This window comes from Salminus brasiliensis, chromosome 24 (genome assembly GCF_030463535.1).
Source record: "Salminus brasiliensis chromosome 24, fSalBra1.hap2, whole genome shotgun sequence".
Taxonomy (NCBI): Eukaryota; Metazoa; Chordata; class Actinopteri; order Characiformes; family Bryconidae; genus Salminus; species Salminus brasiliensis.
In genome coordinates, this window is record NC_132901.1 from 769514 (window position 1) to 791919 (window position 22406).

The 22406-nt window shown below is 40.4% G+C and overlaps 1 protein-coding gene across 1 annotated transcript; it reads left to right on the forward strand.

Annotated features, from left to right (window-relative positions):
• The first annotated feature begins 1029 nt into the window (after window positions 1-1029).
• tspan5b (tetraspanin 5b) lies at window positions 1030-12319 on the forward strand. Its single transcript, XM_072670635.1, has 9 exons — window positions 1030-1174; window positions 2525-2575; window positions 3084-3230; window positions 4435-4605; window positions 5124-5249; window positions 5495-5542; window positions 6633-6749; window positions 7270-7331; window positions 7488-12319. The coding sequence occupies exons 1-9, from the start codon at window positions 1094-1096 to the stop codon at window positions 7498-7500; spliced, it is 816 nt and encodes a 271-aa protein (XP_072526736.1). The 5' UTR covers window positions 1030-1093; the 3' UTR covers window positions 7501-12319.
• Window positions 12320-22406: the final 10087 nt, after the last annotated feature.

Below are 22406 nucleotides of genomic sequence, written 5' to 3' on the forward strand. Positions count from 1 at the left end.
ACGCCATGAACAAATAATATTTGTAAATATTGGCCGCCAGATCATACACTGAGGTTATCAGATACTACAGCGAGGCTATGAGATAATAAATTGTATAAATATTAATATATTAATAATAAGTATGCAATTCAAAAATATATTTTTATATAATTTAATATATTTAGGCCAGATGTTTTTTTTTTTGATGATATATTGAGGCAACCAGATCATAGAAGGCCATAAGATAATAAATTATAAAAAATATAAATTGATTAAGGATATGTCATAATAATATTTGTAATTATTGGCCGTCAGATCGTACACTGAGGTTATCAGATACTACAGCGAGGCTATGAGATAATAAATTGTATCAATATTAATATATTTAATATATTTAGGCCAGATGTTAATATATCAGGACCATGAGATACAATTTCGATGATATATTGAGGCAACCAGAAAGTATATTAGAGACACGTCATATATAGAGACCACAAGATAATATATGGAGACAATAATAATAAATAATATTATATTATTATTAATATTAATGATAATAATAGGGGAATATTTCATTTCCCTATGAAGCTCCTAAGGTGACACCGTGGCTGTTTTTAATAAGATAATATCATGCGGCAAAATATTGAGGCCACGAAATATTATTCCATAATAAAAGTCCGAGGCAATGTAAAACTGAGGCGATTAAATCAAACGTAAATGTAAAGGCAGAGCACCCCCTCCAGTGCCCTAATGTGGTTCATATTTCTACACCTAAATAAAAAGACTTTTATTTTGTAAAATGTGTGTTTAAGAACTTAACCTGACCGGAAGTGACCTACTCCGTCACTAAGTCGTTGTCCTAGGGAGCGCCGCTCCGTTATTGTGGGTCTCAGCTCCTCCCGGGCTTTGCCGCGTCTCTCGGGGGGCTGTGTGCTCGGCCGCCGCCTGCGGAGCGTTCAGAGGCCCAGGCTTTCCTCCGGAGGGATGGCAGCGGCTCCGAGCAGCGGGTGAGCGGGGCACGGCGGCGGGGCGGGGGGCTCGGCGGCGGCGGGGAGGAGGGGGGGGCGGCTCGTTTCCAGCGGGGCTCTCGGAGGGACAGCAGCGCGCGGTCATCATGTCCGGGAAGCACTTCAACGCGCACGAGGTCGGCTGCTGCATCAAATACTTCATCTTCGGATTCAACATCATCTTCTGGGTGAGGGGCGCGCGCTGTCATTGCTTTGCGCGTTCACGCAGCCCGAGGCGGGAGCGCGCTCTGCTTTCTCCTCCGTGACTGTCAGTCTGTCCGTGTAGCCCAGATCCCAGAGCGCGAGGGTCCAGGTGTTCCAGGTGTTCCAGGTGTTCCAGGTGCACGGGACCTAAAACCCTGCAGCTGTTATAAATAATAATAATAATAATAATAATAATAATAACAGTTAATTATGTTATAACAATAATTATAACAGTTAAGTAATTAGTACTTAATTACTATATATTCTTGCAGCTGCTGATAAATCTGTGTAATAATTGCAGTAATTTCATTAATCATTTAATAATTTTATTATTAGTTGGTGACAGTGATGATTATTAATAATAATTTTTTTTTTGCTTCAGCTGCTGTTTGATATCAATGTAATAACAGTAGTCATATAATCATCCTCATGGCCATCATAAGAAAAAAAAACTATATTAAAATGTAATCATCTTTTTATTATTAGTAGTAGTAATAATGTAATTTATCATATTAATATTGTATTGCTACTTTTACTTTTTTATTTATTTATTTGCAGTAATAATGTAGTAATGTAATAATAGTAGTATAATGGTATAATAATAATCCTCTTTATTATGATGATGTATGTTATCTACTTTTGCAACAACTACGATTATCAGTGTAGATTTGCTGTAATAATAATAATAATAATAATACCTGTTTTTAATAGTAAGTAAATAAAATTAATAATGAATTAGTAAACACTAATAACAGTAAAAACAATCGTTGAGGTGATTGTTGTTATTATGAATAATAATTTACTGCTACATATTTTTGGAATTGAGGTATGAGGGAACATTAAACATTAAAAGTTATTATTATTATTATTATTATTATTGGTGACCTGCTGTTCATAATGTTTTATAGCTACATATTTTCACCACTGCTTTATGATATATTCATATATGAGTTATTTAAATACTACAGTGCTAGAATAATACAGTGATATAATAATAAAGTAATAATCCGCATAATTCTGATGATATATGTAGATTGCATTTATTACACACATTACATAAAAAAATATATATATATATATGTATAATAAATGAATAATAATAGTCTATTTTAATGCGTATTATTATATGATATTAAACACAGAATAGTAATAATAATAATAATTATAACAATAGTAATAGGTCTGGTCTGTTTCTGGGACAGTAATAGTAAGTAAAAGGTGGATCAGCAGACCCCCTCCACCAACATCCCCCCCACCCCCCCCCCAAAACACCACCCTCCCCCCTCCCAGTCCACTGTTTCACTCAATATCACTGCTGTTGAATTTCTCCTCAGCTGCTGGGGGTGGCGTTCCTGTCCGTGGCATTATGGGCCTGGAGTGAGAAGGTAACCAAACACACACACACACACTCCTCATCATACACACTGATCAGCCATATCATTAGCACCACCGCCAGTGAAAAGCACTGATTATCTTCATCTACAGTCGGTTCTTGAAGGGGGTGAAGGTGTTGAAGCCGAGCGTAAGAATCTGAGACACTTTGACCCGAACCAGACTGTGATGTTCTAGATAGACGACTGGGTCAGAACATCTCCAGAACATCAGGCATTGATGCTCATGGAGACTTAACTTACAGGATCTGCTGCTGATGTTAGTTAGTCTTGGTGTCGGACACCACAGCAGGACGCCAAGTGTCCTCGCCTCGACGGGTCAGAGCTGTTGTGGCGGCACGGGGGGGAATCTACTCAATATTAGGCAGGTGGTACTAATGTTATGGCTGATTAATGTATATATATATATTTCTAAAGTTATATGTCTCTATATTATAATAACATATAGGTACTGAAAGTCTGTATATATGTGACTCTCTCTCTCTCTCTCTCTCTCTCTCAGGGGGTTCTCTCTAATATCTCCTCCATCACTGACCTGGGGGGGTTCGACCCTGTCTGGCTGTTCCTGGTGGTCGGTGGGGTGATGTTTGTGTTGGGATTTGCCGGCTGCATCGGAGCGCTTCGGGAAAATTCCTTCCTGCTTAAGTTTGTGAGTTTGTTTCCTGTGTGTGTGTGTGTGTGTGTGTGTGTGGTGGACGGAAGACTAAAGTTTTCCTGACAACACCTAGACAAAGACCGGCACTTCTAGGACAATGAGCTCTGGACGAATGGACCTTGAGTCTTGTCCTGATGATGTTTTTTTTACAGTAAGGGTCCATGAACGTCCATGAAGATCGAGCTTGTTTGGTGTCGTTCTGATGGTAGACGCTGTACTTTGACAGTCTAGGCTCGCTGTAGACTTCTTATTAGTGGACAGTGGAACAGCGGCTGATTTCTAACTGTTCTGAGATCTGTTCTGAGAACACCCCGACTCAGAGAGCTCTTTGGATCTGGCCATGGTGATCTTCATCCCTCACTTCAACCATCAAGAGCAGACCAAAAATTAGTCTCCTTGCGTGTTCAAGGTGGTATATAGTAACTTCAGGCTCCTGCAGATGGCGCTGCATGAGGATGATGGGGTTTATAAATACCTGTGGGATGTTTGACGGAACTCAGGCTTTGAGAAAAGTGCAGTGCAGTGCAGTGAGGGTCTCGTTGGGTGTGTCGAAAAGCAAAGAGTCGCAAAGCAGATACAGTTAATGGTTGGCTAAAAGGAGTGGCTGCAGTTGGGCGTAGCCAAAGGTGGTCATACGGGTCTACCAGCAGTTGCAGAAATCCCAGCCTACAGGAAATCCTCTTTATTCTACAGCAGACGTGAGCGAAGACCTCTTGTGAGCCACTCTGCTCCATATGTTGATGGTCTGCAGTTCCCTGTGGAGGGTTCTTTCAGAAGTTGGTGGTGAAGAACCTGCGCTGGCTTCTAGAAGCAGTTCTTGTCTGGAAGTGAAGCCGTTTTCAGTCACAAGCCGTGAACGTCAGTTTCATCTTTCGGACAGTTTTAAGGAGAATTTCCTGTAGGCTGGGATTTCTGCCACTGCTGGTAGACCCGTATGACCGTATGCTTCCATACACCTGCAGATTCACCTCCTTCCTTCACACTGTGGTCTTTGGCCACGCCCAAATGCAGCCACTCCTTTTTTCCACACATCCAACGAGACCCTCACTGCACTATTCTCACAGCCCGAGTCCCGTCACACACCCCACAGGTATTTATAACCCCATCATCCTCATGCAGCACCATCTGCAGCAGTCAGGGGTTCAGCTCCACCCCCCTCCAACTTGCTTCTCTCACTCCCTTCCTTCGTCTCCTCCAGTTTTCCGTGTTCCTGGGGATAATATTTTTCCTGGAGCTGACCACTGGAGTTCTGGCCTTCGTCTTTAAAGACTGGATCAAAGATCAGCTCAAGTTCTTCATCAACAACAACATCAGAGCCTACAGAGACGACATCGACCTGCAGAACCTCATCGACTTCACACAGGAATACGTAAGAGCTTTCCTCCTTCGTTATTATTATGCATAGGTACCTACATACACCGGTCAGCCATAACATTAGTACCACTGAGAGTGGCTTCGGTCAAGACGTGGGATCTACATATTAGGCAGCGAGTGAACAGTCAGGTCTTGAAGGCCAGGAGTTGAAAGCCGAGCGCAAGAATTCTAGACAATGACTGGGTTAGAGCATCTCCAAAACATCAGGCAGGTCATGTGAGGTGTTCTCTCCTGGGATGCAGTGGACAGTACCTACCAAAAGTGCTCCAAGGAAGGACAACCTTGCATTATGGGTGCCTAAGGCTCAATGATGCTAACACAGCAGGACGCCTTCAGTGTCTGTGTCTCCAAGGGTCAGAACTGTTGTGGTGGCCCAAAGGGGGACCTATTCAATATTAGACAGGTGGTGCTAATGTTATGTAATGTTGTTGTTATATATCCCTATATTATAATAACATATAGGTACTGAAAGTCTGTATATATATATATATATATACACGTGTGTGTGTGTAGTGGGAGTGCTGTGGAGCGTTTGGGCCGGAGGACTGGAATCTGAACATCTACTTTAACTGCACCGACACCAATCTGAGCCGGGAGAAATGTGGAGTCCCGTTTTCCTGCTGCACGAAGGACCCTGCTGTGAGTACACACACACACACACACACATATACAGGGCCAGTGATTACATCACCAGTTCAGAATGTCGCTCCTTCTTCCAGAAGCCCGGAGAACAGAAACAGGGAGTGATCCGGATCTCCAGACTTAGCGCCGCCCAGAAAGACTCCACACTCAACAGCCTCGAGCTCCTCGAGTGTAAAAGCCTAATTAATCAGACCTGATCTCTCTCTCTCTCTCTCTCTCTCTCTCTCTCTCTCTCTCTCCAGGAGGATGTGATCAACACTCAGTGTGGCTATGACATCCGAGCTAAACCTGTGAGTACCCCCTCACTCCAGAGAGCTCGGCTCGTCAGTGTGAGCTCACATTACCGTCATCTGTTATGCAGTCAGCTAACCAGCAAAGAGTTGCAGTTGGGGCTGGACGGTATCCAAAGTTTCCATACGTCATGTTCCCGCTGGAACACATCCCCTGTAGTCGGACTGAGTGGTAAAGCATTCTGGAGCTCGGCTGCAGGGTTTATTAGGGAAAACGGCCAAACCGGGACTGAAACCAGCGACTATCTGCCGAAATGAAAGACAGCTGGTCTCAAAAGAACCAGCGATGTGTAGCCGGGAACGGCTGACGGCTGACTGAGGCTCGGATCAGACCCGTTTACAGGATAAAGCCTCATAATTGAGAGCAGGGAGTCTGTTTTTTTTAGGCTGGCTCATCCAGGGTTGCTAGCTTTCCCTCTTACTTAAACTTAGCAACAGGAAGTGATTGGACTGCAGTGTTGGAAAAGAGCTGGGAGCTGATTGGTCAGGGACCAGGGAGTCCGACCGGATTATAAAAAGTAAACACTACAAAACATTACAAGTCATTTTAAGAAATTTTGACTAAACTAAGTCAATCAGTCCAGAATGTCTGATTACAGAATCTGATACTAAAAATAATTTATACACACATGAAGATCAGATCGGACAGGTATCAGATGCTCTTCCACTCTTCCACAGACTTATAGAATTCAAAGCTCCTCTAATCTTAGACTCTACTAAACACAAGTCAGTATGGAGACCATAGTACTCTTCTCTTCGCCTGAGTACTCTCAGAAGAGGAGGGTCTTCAGTAGTCTGGGTTTGAAGCGAGCATTGGACTCTGCTGTTCAAAGGATGGCGTGCCGAGCCGAGCCGTACTTGAAGCTGGAAGGGCTCTTGGTGCAGACCGGCTTTTGACCATCGCCATCAAGTACTAAGGGGCCGGTGCAGTCATGGCCTTGTAGGTCAGCGTCAGGAGAGGAGCTGAACATGACTGAACTTAGAGGCGATGAAGAGAAGATCATGAGACTCTGACTCTGATCAGATCGGGGGGGGGGCGCAAAATAACCTGATGGGTTACAGTAAGTATGTGTGTGTGTTTGTGTTGTAGGACTCGGAGCAGAAGACGTTCATCTACACTAAAGGCTGCGTTCCGCAGTTTGAGAAATGGTTGCAGGAGAACCTTACAGTGGTCGCCGGGATTTTCATAGGAATCGCACTGCTACAGGTGTGTGTGTGTGTGTACTATTGAGTAGTGTCGTTTGGCGCTGGAGCTACAAGGCTAACAAACCATAGACGTCAACTGTCTCCCAAATCGCGTGAGGTCTTCATTAAGGTGCCGCAGACCCTGTTACTTACCACACTTTGGGCTCAACGAATTTTTCTCATTTTTCTAATTCCTAATAATCCATGATGCGTTAAAGTCGTAGATTAAGACCACGCTGACAAGCCTACGGCCCCTCGAAGAACAGCTGAGCGCTATCCGGCGATTCGCGTTAGCCATGTAGCTCCAGCGCTGATCGATGCCTGTGTAAATGACGTTTATTTACAGAACAGTAGAACAGTATGTCAGGAATGAGGGGGGAAATGGTGTACATTGGATTTTCGATGAAAGCTGGAATCGGCCGGTTATACGTAAAAATAAAAAGTCGTAATCGGCCAAGAAAAACCGATGTTGTGAACGATGTTTTTTTGGGGCAGAAAAAAACACAACAAACTCTGATCAAATTCTGCTTGTTTGGTTTCAGATCTTCGGGATTTGTCTGGCTCAGAATCTGCTGAGCGACATCGAGGCGGTGAGAGAGAGCTGGTAAGAACTGAGCTGAGGGGCCTGAAACTTCTGCACAGGGCCGAATGTGTATATATATATATATATATATATATATATAATGTGTGTGTGTGTGTGTACAGGTAGGTATAGAGGTCTGAAGTCTGACTTCTCTCTTTCTTCTCAAATCCTTTTCAGTCTGTTTACCTGATGAGCTGAACCCGTTGCACCCGCCGTCGACCAACGCAGCCTCATCTCGGTATCCAAGCAACCAGCGAGGAGCTTCATATTCATAATTGCATCCTTTTTTTGTTTTGTTTTCCTTCAAACATCGTTACCATGACAACAGTGACGACCCAGAGATTCTGTCACTTTCTTAAATACGCTGCAGAGCCTGGAATAGAGAGAGCGAGAGTCATCTCATGCCCGTTGCATAGACCGTTGTAAGACTGCAGTACATCCATCGGCCACAAGGTGCCGCAATTCTTTTTATTTACAGGAAACATCTGACGAGACCACGAATTGGCATGTAGTCGATGAGTCGAGACGAGTTTGGTGTCTGAACTTATTTGAGATATTTCCACCATGCTGACTGATCTGGTACGAGCTTTCACCGCATGTTAAGTTAGCGTTAGCCTCGCGTTAGGCCACTACGAAGGAAGCAAGCAAGCATTGGACACCAGACAAGTCTTGGCTGATCGACCATCTGATGGCTTGATCTAGTCTGGAATCACCTCCACCTGGCAACAGAACTCCGACCGAAGCCTTCCAACCGCAGCAATGCAACAAAGCCCAGGCGGTGTTCAACAACATCAACAATTCGACATTTTCATAGTTACGTTATTGCGCTAACTGGTCCCGAATAAGCTTGTTCAGCTCACCTGAAGCTACCTTAAAATTTACAACCTGAGAGTTAACCTGCAGATACACTCGTCCATGGTGCTGTTGTTCCAATTTCTGAACAGGGCTTTAAAACTATCTTCAGAAAATCATCGGTCATCTCTCGCAGTCGTCGACTCGGCTTCACTTTCCGCGAAGTTCCGTCATCGTCATTATGAAGTGAGCTGTATATATGAGGTCATTTGTAAGCGCAGCATTTATTGTATTTTATTAGTTTGGTCTGGAAACAGTAGTTAGATATAAAATCAGTTGTGTAAATACACAGCGTCGTATTTCAGGTAGGGAAGGAGATGGCACTGCATGCGTACTGGAATAACATTAGATTTGAACATTATGTGTTGAATTTTAGAACTATATTCTTTTTGTTAATGGTAACGATGAGCATATCAGCGTGGATTTGAATATTGAAACCGATGGCAGGGATGTGGCTGATCCAGGCATATTTTTATTGGGTCGGGTTTCGGCTATCTGAAGCCTGATCCAGTTCCGATCCTTTGTTTTTACCACTGTGCTCTAGCAGAGCGCCCTCTGGTGTGCTCTAGGCGCCGATTACGGACATTATTCCCAGTCCGTGGCGGTGAGGAGCGTTCTCAGAGCGTAACAGTGGTCCTAGAGCTGAGAAGATGTTTGCATATAAGAACATTCTTACGGAATTCTTCGTTTTTCGCCTAAAATCCTTCGTAATTTTTTTTTCCAAAGAATGTTTTTGAAAATCCGGCTGATGTTTGTATAAATAATATTTGAATAAGTCATTAAGAAATTCTCAAATATTCTCTTAAGAAATTTGTAGTTATCTTCTTAAGAAGTTGTTTTCTTATTTAGGCCGTTGTAACAGACTTTAATGCTGTATTTCACAACCGATTATAAACCTTGCCAAATAACATTGTAATATTCCAATATTCCGGTAAATCCGTGCAGTAAACTGAGAAAAAGCAGAATCAAACTAAGCGTTCTAACGTTATTTGTAAACAAGAGCTAGAAGTAAATGTTCTTTATTTAGAAACGATTTAAACTGGTCATTTTAGAGTCTGACCTTCTGACCTCTTACAGTCTAAGAAGAGTGTGAGGGTTTCGTAAAGTTAAGAAAATAAGTACATATTTTTTTAGAGAATATCATTTATTCCTAATTTTTTCAGTTAAAGTTAAGAAGATCAAAATCAGAGAATTCTTGTTACCGCTCAGCAGACTAAGACGCTGACGCTATGGCTGGCGAGGATCTGCGAGTTTGAATCCTGGGTCAAGCTGCTTTTCCCCTCATCACTCCCATTATGAGGAAAATACCTGGATCAGAATATCCCTAGCTATTGGTTCTAATGTAAGGTCTGACTGCAGCGTTTTCCACTAGAGCTCTTGGGGTCACTTGGTCCAGAAGCTCCAATGCAGTTCTGAATGTCGGACAGATTCTGCTTTGAATGTCAAATGTATTTTAAAGTGTTATTCGCTAAGATTTAAATGCAATGCTAATGCTAATTTATATCCTTTTCCATTGGGAATACTTTGCACAAGTTAGCTCATTTTATTAGCGTAAACTGACTTTTTGGAACAGGGAGTTGGGAGAGGAATGCAGAGTTCTGCTTTAATGCACATAAGAAAAAGTTACAGAAAGCTGCTTTAAGGTATCTAAAGTAAAAGTCAGAATTGCACCAGGAAGCAGTCAGGGTGCAAAATGCATTGTTCTAGAGCAATGACTGTAGAGAACATGGACGCCGTGGCTCTGTCCCCTTCTGTTCTGTAGAAATAAAGCCAGAATTGTCCGCTATGTTGTCAAATCTGCAACCAGACTCTGTGCAAAAGAGACCAGAGGCGGAGCCAGAGTCGCCAACTCATTTGGAAGCCCTGCCCCCTTCTTCCAGACCAAGCCTCAGTGTCTCAGACCGTCTTCATTGAGCTTCCAGTGCAGAAGCAGAGCGGTTTCCCCCCTGGGTTCCCAGTTTGTCCGTTCGGTAAGTGGACGCTCCTCCATGTAATGACCAGAGAGGACGCCATGCAGGTCCACCATGCAGAGGACCGGCCTCTTCCAGCCAGGGCTGCCAGCCAATTGCTTAATTGCTAAGTGTAGCCCCACATTGTTACGATAGAGCAGAGTAAGAGGTTGAAAATGGGCCGATATCAGCATTTGGGAACACTGGAGATGAAAGACAATTTAGAGGAGGAAGATGAGATGGAAAAATGGGTGTGGCTATTTGTCATTGAAACATATGGGGGTGGGAGGAGCTCCAAATCATACTGCAACCAGCCAGCAGAGGCGCTAGACCTGTGGTTGCTTCACTTCTGAGAGATACTGCGCTGTCCATGTTTTCTACAGTCATGGTTCTAGAGTGGGTTCTCCACAAATTCTGTTGCTTTCTAAAGGCCTACTCACACTAGCGTTTATCAAAAATCCAATAACAAGTTTGTGAGCGAAATTACATCCACTTCAGATTGTGGTTCGCAATTTGGCTTGTTTGCTACCAACCAGCTCGGACAGTTTCTTCATTCTTACTACAGAATTGCTAACTTTAGCTAACATGCTAATTCACTGCAAAATTTCAGACTCGACAAAAGTGCTAGTTTTGTAATTAGACGTAAAAACTGTAAGCAGAAATGGGCGCAATTCTGTGAGAACTGAATTACACAACCGAATTCAGAGCGTGAGCTAATAGCACGACTGCTTTAGCTAAGTTGACTTCTGAAGGGCGGGGCTTTGTTAAGCAGCGCTTAATTTGACACAGCAATCAGAGGTGGTGTGGAGCTGAATTAGACGATTAGATGTTAGATGTTTACTTTTTTTTTTTTTAACTCTTTATGGTTGGCGAGTTAACATGTTAAGTGACTGCAAACTGCCCCTAAATGAAGCATTTTTTAATTTGTTATCCTGCTTTTCCGATCTCACTTTTTTGATCAAGCGTAATTTTGTGGATGTCTAGTGTGACTGCAGCCCAACTGTGGACACGTTCAAATAATTGTCCTGATTTGTGAAAGCTTAGTTTAGTGATCTGTACTTTGTGTGAAGACCTCCTGTCAAAATGATGGTCTCTCAACCTGAAGAATTATAAACTTAAATGTTGGTGAAATTGTTACTTTAATTTTTTTTTAAGTACGTTTGCAGAAATTACATTTTGTTTGACCACTTTGTTGATTCTAACTTTAGTTACACTAAAATGTAGGTGTTTCCTTCTCCTGGAACATTACTAGTTTGTAGATACGAGGTTTTGTTTTGACGGTGAAAAGGTAACTTTAGCACAGTCAAGCCAAGCTGGTCAGTTGAAGTGTTTTGTAACTTTGCACTTTTTTTATTTTCACTTTTATTTTTACTCAGCTCAGCTCTTCATGTCCAAGTAACTGCACTCTGTCCCCTCTTGGTTTTTCAACACGATTGTCTAGCTAGTTATAAACTCCACACACATGTAGCTCATAGTGAAAGCTAATTCTCAAGCTCATTAGTCAGAATGTGTCGTTGCAGATTTTGAATATTTGTTTTGCATTTTGTGACTGAAACCATATTTGTGCTGTCAGGTTACAGCAGCTGTCAAATGTTTGGACTCTGGATCTGACTGAATGTATGTTTTTTCTCGTACAGAAATTATTAACCGAAAACGTAATATTGAAATGCTTGACGTTTGTTTCTGGGAAGAATCTAAAATAGGATCTAACTATATCTATACTATACGTATTTGGTAGCTTTGATGTGTATATTATCAGATAGATAGATAGGCTATGTGCATTTTATATAATTAGTTATCTAGAACAGTAAGAAATTTGGGGTCACTGTGGAAAATGGTAAAAAGACAGAAAAAACTCTTAGTTGAGTAGGTGAGTCCAAACTTTTGACCAGTGCTGTAAACAACACTGCTTCACTCACAGTTCACCTTTAAGATTCTTTTCACCATACAGCCAATGAGAATAAAGGAATCTGACTGGCATATAAAAACCACGGGTCGACCCAATCAGATTCATTATTTTAGCACTTGTTAAGCTTCTGAACAGGGTTCTGAACAGTATTAACGACTGTAGTGTGTTGATGTTGTTGCCGTGGTTTGTTTGATTATCACAGTCTTTTTACAGTATTGTATTTGACAAACATAAACTATTGGCCATCTTTCCCGGAGATGGAGGTGTTGTAAACAATAAAGTTTGATATGTTTTTGTAAGTGTGTTTGTGTTCTGTTTCCAGTGCCCTGGTTACCAAAATCATGTGACCATTGTGTCAGGAGGGACATTACGAGTTGGCACCGTATCCTAAAGTACTTTTCCTACATTTCATGCTACATATTATTTCTGCTTATTATTATTATTGGCTAACTGTAAAACATTCCATAGTCAGGTGTAATTCACTTTAATATTCACATAAAATTCACTTTTATATTTAAGTGTAATTCACGATTATATTCAAACACAAGATGCATTTTTATAAGTAGTGGAAATTCACTTTTATAAATAGTTGAAATTCACTTTTTTTTACGGAACTAAAATTCACTTTTATTCTGAACTGAAATTCACTTTTATAAATAGTTGAAATTCACTTTTTTTTACGGAACTAAAATTCACTTTTATTCTGAACTGAAATTCACTTTTATAAGTAGTTGAAATTCACTTTTTTTACGGAACTAAAATTCACTTTTATGCTGAACTGAAATTCACTTTTATAAATAGTTGAAATTCACTTTTTTTTTACAGAACTAAAATTCATTTTTATACTGAACTGAAATTCACTTTTATAAATAGTTGAAATTCACTTTTTTTTACGGAACTAAAATTCACTTTTATGCTGAACTGAAATTCACTTTTATAAATAGTTGAAATTCACTTTTTTTTACAGAACTAAAATTCATTTTTATACTGAACTGAAATTCACTTTTATAAATAATTGAAATTCACTTTTTTTTACAGAACTAAAATTCATTTTTATACTGAACTGAAATTCACTTTTATAAATAGTTGAAATTCACTTTTTTTTACAGAACTAAAATTCATTTTTATACTGAACTGAAATTCACTTTTATAAATAGTTGAAATTCACTTTTTTTTACGGAACTAAAATTCACTTTTATGCTGAACTGAAATTCACTTTTATAAATAGTTGAAATTCACTTTTTTTTACAGAACTAAAATTCATTTTTATACTGAACTGAAATTCACTTTTATAAATAGTTGAAATTCACTTTTTTACGGAACAGAAATTCATTAAAATTCACCTTTTGATTCAGGACTAAATTCACATTTATTTGACCAAGGGTTTGAAAGTCACACCTGTGTTTGAGTGTGTGTGTTAGAATGGACATGGGCAGCAACAGACCCACAACCCTCTGAAACACAGCTCAGCATCTGCCATCTGTGTCTGTGAGTAAACCAGGGGAGATTCTGCTAAGATTTAAAAAGTTGAAGGGAAATAATAACTAGATTTCTTCTAAGGTCACTTTTCCAGTGACCAGCTGAATGGGCATAAGTGTTACCTCACATAACTGGCCAGGCTGGTATTTTAAGGATTTAGGTTGAAGCTGGTTTTGTTGTGTAATTCTGATACAGGCCATTAGATGGCGCTCCTCTACAAGACTGAGAGTGAGGGCAGGGATGAATGCAGGTCTGGTTACAGTGTAAAGTATTGGGACTACTGATGGCAGGGTTGTGGGTTCAATACCAGGGTTTGCCAAGATGCCACTCCTGGGCCCTTGAGCAAGGCCCTTAACCCTCCCTGCTCTCGGGACGTCCACTGTGTAATGGGTCAAAGGGGGAGGCCGAATTCCATCTGTGTCCAACACTAATGGTGAAAATTGGCGTCTGCTTTTGTTGGACTATCTGCACTGCTGTGAGGATTTGATTGCATTCAGCGGTGGATGATGATCACCACTCCACACCTCATTTTATCCAAAAGTACTGGATGGAGCTCCTCCACCATCATTCCAGAGTCATCATCACAGTTCTTCCACTGCTCCACAGCTCCTCAATGCTGGGGGGCTTTATAGCCCTCTAGCCCACGCCTGGCATTAGGCAGCATGGGGGCAGTACTTCTTCTCTACAGGGACTAGACAAGCTGTGTGTGTGCATTTGCACATCAATTTAAAGTAGCTGAATGCATTCATTAGAAGTGGTGTCCACAAACATTTGGACATATGGCGTGTGGACATCTGTATGGAAATAAAACTAGGTTTCAGGGTTGTGTCCACCTTCGGGCGCTGATGGGAATGAAACCTTGGGAAGTAAATCACCTTAAGTGCACTTGATTACACAACCCCCTCCCGCCTGGGGAAGCAGCATGGGTAATCTAGGCGGATTAGGAGCCGCTGTGTATCCTTAATCCCACCACGATTAAAATAGGATTAAATCTCATCTCCTGGCCACAGCATGACATCCACTCCTCACCGCTAGAACACTTCGCCTCCTCTCAGCCCTCCCACCTGCCCGCCTGTCTGCCGGCGCAGGAATGGTCGCTGTCTCAGCATTCTCTCACCACCTTGTCCCCATCCCACCCACCGAGTCTCACTTCGGTCAGCAGTACTCGCTCTCTAGTGTGATCACTCTCCGCAACATCAGGAGGATCAATCATTCTCTAAGATGCAGATCACTCCGTAACAACCACCCTGTAACCATCACTTCGTATTAGAGCTTCATACTGGATATTAATGTTACAAGAGATTCATACTGGATATGAATGCTATTAGAGCTTCATACTGGATATTAATGCTATTAGAGCTTCATACTGGATATTAATGCTATTAGAGCTTCATACTGGATATTATTGTTATTAGAGCTTCATACTGGATATTAATGTTATTAGAGCTTCATACTGGATATTAATGATATTAGAGCTTCATACTGGATATTAATGTTATTAGAGTTTCATACTGGATATTAATGTTATTAGAGCTTCATACTGGATATTAATGATAGAACTTCATACTGGATATTAATGTTATTAGAGCTTCATACTGGATATTAATGTTATTAGAGCTTCATACTGGATATTAATGTTACAAGAGATTCATACTGGATATGAATGCTATTAGAGCTTCATACTGGATATTAATGCTATTAGAGCTTCATACTGGATATTAATGCTATTAGAGCTTCATACTGGATATTATTGTTATTAGAGCTTCATACTGGATATTAATGTTATTAGAGCTTCATACTGGATATTAATGATATTAGAGCTTCATACTGGATATTAATGTTATTAGAGTTTCATACTGGATATTAATGTTATTAGAGCTTCATACTGGATATTAATGATAGAACTTCATACTGGATATTAATGTTATTAGAGCTTCATACTGGATATTAATGTTATTAGAGCTTCATACTGGATATTAATGTTAGAACTTCATACTGGATATTAATGATATTAGAGCTTCATACTGGATATTAATGTTAGAACTTCATACTGGATATTAATGTTATTAGAGCTTCATACTGGATATTAATGTTAGAACTTCATACTGGATATTAATGATATTAGAGCTTCATACTGGATATTAATGTTATTAGAACTTCATACTGGATATTCATATTATTAGAGCTTCATACTGGATATTAATGTTATTAGAACTTCATACTGGATATTAATGTTATTAGAGCTTCATACTGGATATCAATGTTACTAGAGCTTCATACTGGATATTAAAGTTATTAGAGCTTCATACTGGATATTAATGTTATTAGAGCTTCATACTGGATATTAATGTTAGAACTTCATACTGGATATTAATGATATTAGAGCTTCATACTGGATATTAAAGTTATTAGAACTTCATACTGGATATTAATGTTATTAGAACTTCATACTGGATATTAATGCTATTAGAGCTTCATACTGGATATTAATGTTATTAGAGCTTCATACTGGATATTAATGTTAGAACTTCATACTGGATATTAATGATATTAGAGCTTCATACTGGATATTAAAGTTATTAGAGCTTCATACTGGATATTAATGTTATTAGAACTTCATACTGGATATTAATGCTATTAGAGCTTCATACTGGATATTAAAGTTATTAGAGCTTCATACTGGATATTAATGTTATTAGAGCTTCATACTGGATATTAATGTTAGAACTTCATACTGGATATTAATGATATTAGAGCTTCATACTGGATATTAAAGTTATTAGAACTTCATACTGGATATTAATGTTATTAGAACTTCATACTGGATATTAATGCTATTAGAGCTTCATACTGGATATTAATGTTATTAGAACTTCATATTGGATATTAATGCTATTAGAACTTCATACTGGATATTAATGTTATTAGAGCTTCATACTGGATATTACTGTTATTAGAGCTTCATACTGGATATTAAAGTTATTAGAACTTCATACTGGATATTAATGTTATTAGAGCTTCATACTGGATATTAAAGTTATTAGAACTTCATACTGGATATTAATGTTATTAGAGCTTCATACTGGATATTAATGCTATTAGAACTTCATACTGGATATTAAAGTTATTAGAGCTTCATACTGGATATTAATGTTATTAGAGCTTCATACTGGATATTAATGTTATTAGAGCTTCATACTGGGTATTAATGTTATTAGAGTTTCATACTGGATATTAATGTTATTAGAGCTTCATACTGGATATTAATGCTATTAGAACTTCATACTGGATATTAAAGTTATTAGAGCTTCACACTGGATATTAGTGTTATTAGAACTTCATACTGGATATGTTTCTATATTATTATATGTCTGAGTTGGTAAATCTGATAAATTTGTCCAGAATGGAGAAAACTCCCAATTCTTGCTCCTAGAAGAAAGTAGAAGATGACTGGTGGTGGAATTAACCAGTAGCTAAGCTTAAATGTCCTCGGTTGTGTATGTGTGTGTGTGTGTGTGTGAGTGTGTGTATGTGTGTGTGTATGCGTGCAGTTGGTTTCAGCCGCAGCGGCGCGGACAGGCTCTATTTCAAGCCCCGGTAGGAGCTTTGGCACTTAGAGGCCTAATCTGCTGCTCCTCACAGAGATGCAGTAATCTATAGCCGTATAGTGAAGGATTAACCACAGCACCCAGCACAGACCACACAGACCCCTCACTGAGCATCCCACCAACACTGATTCACCCAGTTATCCAGCAACTGACAGACCACAGACCGAACCACACAAACCAAATGATAGGAGTAAAAACAATCATCAAATCTCATCCCTCACATATCAAAACTAGCTTTGCTTTTTAGAACAAGTTTGACATGTTCATGCCTGAAACCATCCATCCATCCATCCATCCTACCATCCATCTTACCAACCATTCATCCAACCATCTATCCATCCATCTTACCAACCATTCATCCAACCATCCATCTTACCAACCATTCATCCAACCATCTATCCATCCATCTTACCAACCATTCATCCAACCATCCATCTTACCAACCATTCATCCAACCATCTATCCATCCATCTTACCAACCATTCATCCAACCATCTATCCATCCATCTTACCAACCATTCATCCAACCATCCATCTTACCAACCATTCATCCAACCATCCATCTTACCAACCATTCATCCAACCATCTATCCATCCATCTTACCAACCATTCATCCAACCATCCATCCTACCATCCATTCATCCAACCTACCATCTATCCAACCTTCCATCCATCCTACCATCTATCCATCCTACCATCCATCCTACTATCCATTCATCCAACCATCTATCCATCCATCTATCCATCCATCTATCCATCCTACCATCCATCCTACCATCTATCCATCCATCCATCCATCCTACTATCTATCCATCCATCTATCCATCCATCCATCCTACCATCCATCCTACCATCTATCCATCCATCTATCCATCCATCCATCCTACCATCTATCCATCCATCCATCCATCCTACCATCTATCCATCCATCCATCCATCCTACCATCTATCCATCCATCTATCCATCCATCCATCCTACCATCCATCCTACCATCTATCCATCCATCTATCCATCCATCCATCCTACCATCCATCCTACCATCTATCCATCCATCTATCCATCCATCCATCCTACCATCTATCCATCCATCCATCCATCCTACCATCTATCCATCCATCCATCCATCCTACCATCTATCCATCCATCTATCCATCCATCCATCCTACCATCCATCCTACCATCCATCCTACCATCTATCCTACCATCTATCCATCCATCCATCCATCCTACCATCTATCCATCTATCCATCCATCCTACCATCTATCCATCCTACCATCTATCCATCCTACCATCTATCCATCCATCCATCCATCCTACCATCTATCCATCCTACCATCTATCCATCCATCCATCCATCTATCCATCCTACCATCTATCCATCCATCCTACCATCCATCCTACCATCTATCCATCCATCCATCCATCCTACCATCTATCCATCCATCTATCCATCCTACCATCTATCCATCCATCCTACCATCCATCCTACCATCTATCCATCCATCCTACCATCCATCCTACCATCTATCCATCCATCCTACCATCTTACCACCCATTCATCCATCCATCTTACCATCCATTTATCCAACCATCTATCCATCCATCCAGCCATCTTACCATCCATTCATCCTACCATCTATCCATCCATCCAGGCATCTGCCCATCCATTCATCCAACATTCTATTTATCCATCCATCCTACCATCTATCCATCCATTCTAAAATATATCCATCCATCCTGCTATCCCACCTTATATCCATCCAGCCAACCCTCTATCCTTTTATACAACCATCTACCCATCTCTCCTACCATCCATCCATCCTTCCTACCATCTATCCATCCATTTTTTCATCCTACCATCTATCCATCCATCCAAACATCTGTCCATTCACCCTACCGTGTGTTCATCCATTCTACCATCTGTCCATTCAACCATCTATCAAATCGTCCATCAAACGATCCATCATCCAGACAACCATCTATTCATCCTTCCTAACATTTATCCTTCGTACCATCTCTTCCTTCAACTATCCATGCATCCGTCTAATCAACCATCTACGTCCTTTACATCAACCCATCCATCCATCATCGAATCATTAAGCATCATATTTATGTAATCTTCCAGCATGTCTGATCTCCAACCCAAATCCTAAATGCCTGATGCAGCTTATCAAGAGATTCCTCAGATCGACCAGGTGTGGGGAAAAAGGGTCGAAGCTGCACGAAGGAGCAAAGACAGTGACATGGGCATCTAAAGGAGAGTCAGAGATGAGCCTCAGGTTGAAACAGCAATAAAATTAGCGGTGGGAATCTGAACTGGCTGATTTCAGCAGATTCAGCGTTTTTTTCTTTTTTCTGCTGTAACGAAAAAAGGAGACATAAAGGATCTCTCTAAAGTCTCTGGGCCTCTTTTATAACTCAGCCCTGTTACGACCTCACCTTGCCTGGTGAAGGACAGGAAGGTGCAGGTTGGTTAAGGACGAGAGAGAGAGAGAGAGAGAGAGAGAGCGAGAGGGAGAGAGATTTAGCTCTAATTCTGATTCGTGGCGGCTCTGCTCTGACAGTGTCATTCCTGATCCATGCTGGTGAAGCTGTGCTGGATTTCCTCCGTCAGGAGCTGGACTGTCTCGCGCTCTCCACCACCCACCACAGATCCTGAGGTAAAAGAAAAAGAGACAGATTTCTTTGATCATCTAGTTTTCTTTTTGTTGTTGTTGTTGTTGTTGGGTGAGAAACATAAAGATAAGGCTTTGTGTTTAGGAAACACCGTAGCATTGACCCTCACAGGTCACCCGCGGAGTAAATGCCTCTTCTGTTTACATACTATTTACTTTTTTAACAGAGAAAAAAACAGACTGGAATCTATCAACAAGAGCATTAACTACAAATAAACGTAAACAAAATATGTAATTATATATTTAATTATGCAGTTCTCCTTCTGTAAATAATTACATTATGTAAATCCAATGTATACAAAGTCACTATACTGTGTTGCAAGCTGGGAAGAAGTACAGGTGGGCGATATGAGGATATTTGATCGAAACCAGGATGAATTTTGTTCGTCAGTGCTTAAAGAACACAGACATCACTGTAAATCACTGTATTTACTATGGGAAGGTATATGGGAAGACGTGGGTCGCCATGGTTTGAACCCTGTAGCTGCTTCTGTAGACTGTGTGAATAATTCTGGATGAACGGGCCAACAGTAATGCTCTAAACTATTCGGAATAAACACTTATTTTATACTGACTTCCGTTCAAAGTTCTCCTGTAAAGGTGCCATTTTGGAGATACGTGTTTTTCACTACTGGTGCATTTTGTCAGCCTAGCCCTCAGTCATAAGCAGTTATAAAGGCTTCAATTCCACTTTATCTGGTTCTTTAGGGAGATGTTTCTCTGAATGGTGTGTACGAGTGAATGTGAAGAAATGTTTTCATCTTCAAGAAAGGCCTGTACATTCTGTGAATCTCAATTCAGACATGGTTCCTCAGGGTTCCTCGAGGTTCTTCTTGAGCACTGCTCAAAGAAAAGGCTGCGTTGAAAGTCTAGTTGGATTCTGAAGTGGAGCGCTGGTTCAGTAACAGTGTTTGAGATTAGATTACCTGAATTACATCAGTGCATTACATCAGCTGCCAGTTGCCCCCTGTACTGTAGACTAGTGTCCAATGCCTCAGAGTAGTCTTCATCTAATTAATGCCAGTCAAAGGTCTGGACCCACCTACGCGGAGGTGGACAATCTGGGCTTGATGTTTGACTCCTTATGAAGCTTTCTACTAGGATGTTGAAGGATGATGATCACCACCCTAACTCTTTCCTTTCAAAAGTACTGGATGGAGCTCCTCCACCATCATTCCAGAGAACACAGCTCTTCCACTGCTCCACAGCTCCTCAATGCTGGGGGGCTTTATACCCCTCTAGCCCACGGCTGGTTTGTGTATGTCCATGTTGTGTAGTCCTGTTATATTACATTATAATATATTATATATATATATTATACAGAGAGGGGTGTCCACAAACATTTGGACATGTAGCGTATGCGTTAAACAACCGTTAGGCAGAGTGAAAGTAAATCACTGCAAATGAGCCTGAGCAGGGAAGCTGCAGGGAAAGTCAGGATAGCAGCAGCTTATTGATCGGATTAAGTCATTAGGCCGACAGATGGACAGCGCTGCGCTCTCCGCCGTGCTGGTGGAGGAAAGGTTCTGCAGGTTCTAATGCAGTGGTCACCAGCAATGTCCTGATTCACGCACTGCCCATCAGCTGGGTAATGTTCAATTTTCACCATCACGCTTCAGTTCAGTGAGGCTTATTTTCAGTGTAGCCGAGAATTAACAGCAAATAAACTGATAGAGAAAGTAAAAAAAAATAAATCTAATAATAAATCATAATAAGATTGAATATAATTATATAAATATTTTATCCCAAATAAAAACTGTAAAAAAAAAAAAAAAAAAAAGTATATAAATATATGACATTTAAAAAATCTACATGACATCATATGATAATTATGATAATTAGGTCTAAGTAAGATTTTAAAATCTTAACAAATTTAAATATATATAATATCAGACAAAAAAACTAAAAACTGACTAAAAATGACTGAAATTACAGTAAATTACCAGTATTAATAAATAAAAATAAGAAAATAAATAATGAAAAGTAAACAAAAAATGTAAAAAATTAAACAAAAATAGTGTAAATGTAGTAAATCAGTTCCAGACAGAGCAGAGGTGGAGGTGGCAGAGGAGGTGGACGTGGTTGGACATAAACAGTGAGTGACTCCACCCAGCTGAGCTTCAGTGTTTCCTGTACTGAACTCCAGCTCGCTGCTGCACTGGGACTAACTGGGATTTTCCCAGTCCGGTTAAAACCCTCGGTACCTGGCAGCTGATCCAACCACTGGAGCAAGTCTAATCATTACTATCATTATTAATAGGCATCACTGAAGTGATGTATGCTGGCATGTGACCAGCTGAGTGTTTCCTGTCGAGCTGTGAGTGTGTTTAGCCTCAGCGAAGAGTCCTCCATGGTTTTTATTCCCAATCTAGAAGCTCTAGAGTTTTGTTGTTTTTTTTTTTTAAATGCAAGCTGGCCTAAAATCGTTGCAAGACCGTGAACCTACCTGCACGACTGAGCTCCAGCCCACCTCCAGTTCTCAGGATTCAGCTGATTTAGTAGACTAATGATCTGGATCAGATGTTCTAGGTGATATCCATGGTGTTGCTAGGTGGATGTTATGGTATCCCAGCAATGGGAACCATCATGTGACTGCATCTTGTTCTGTATCCTCACCTTCG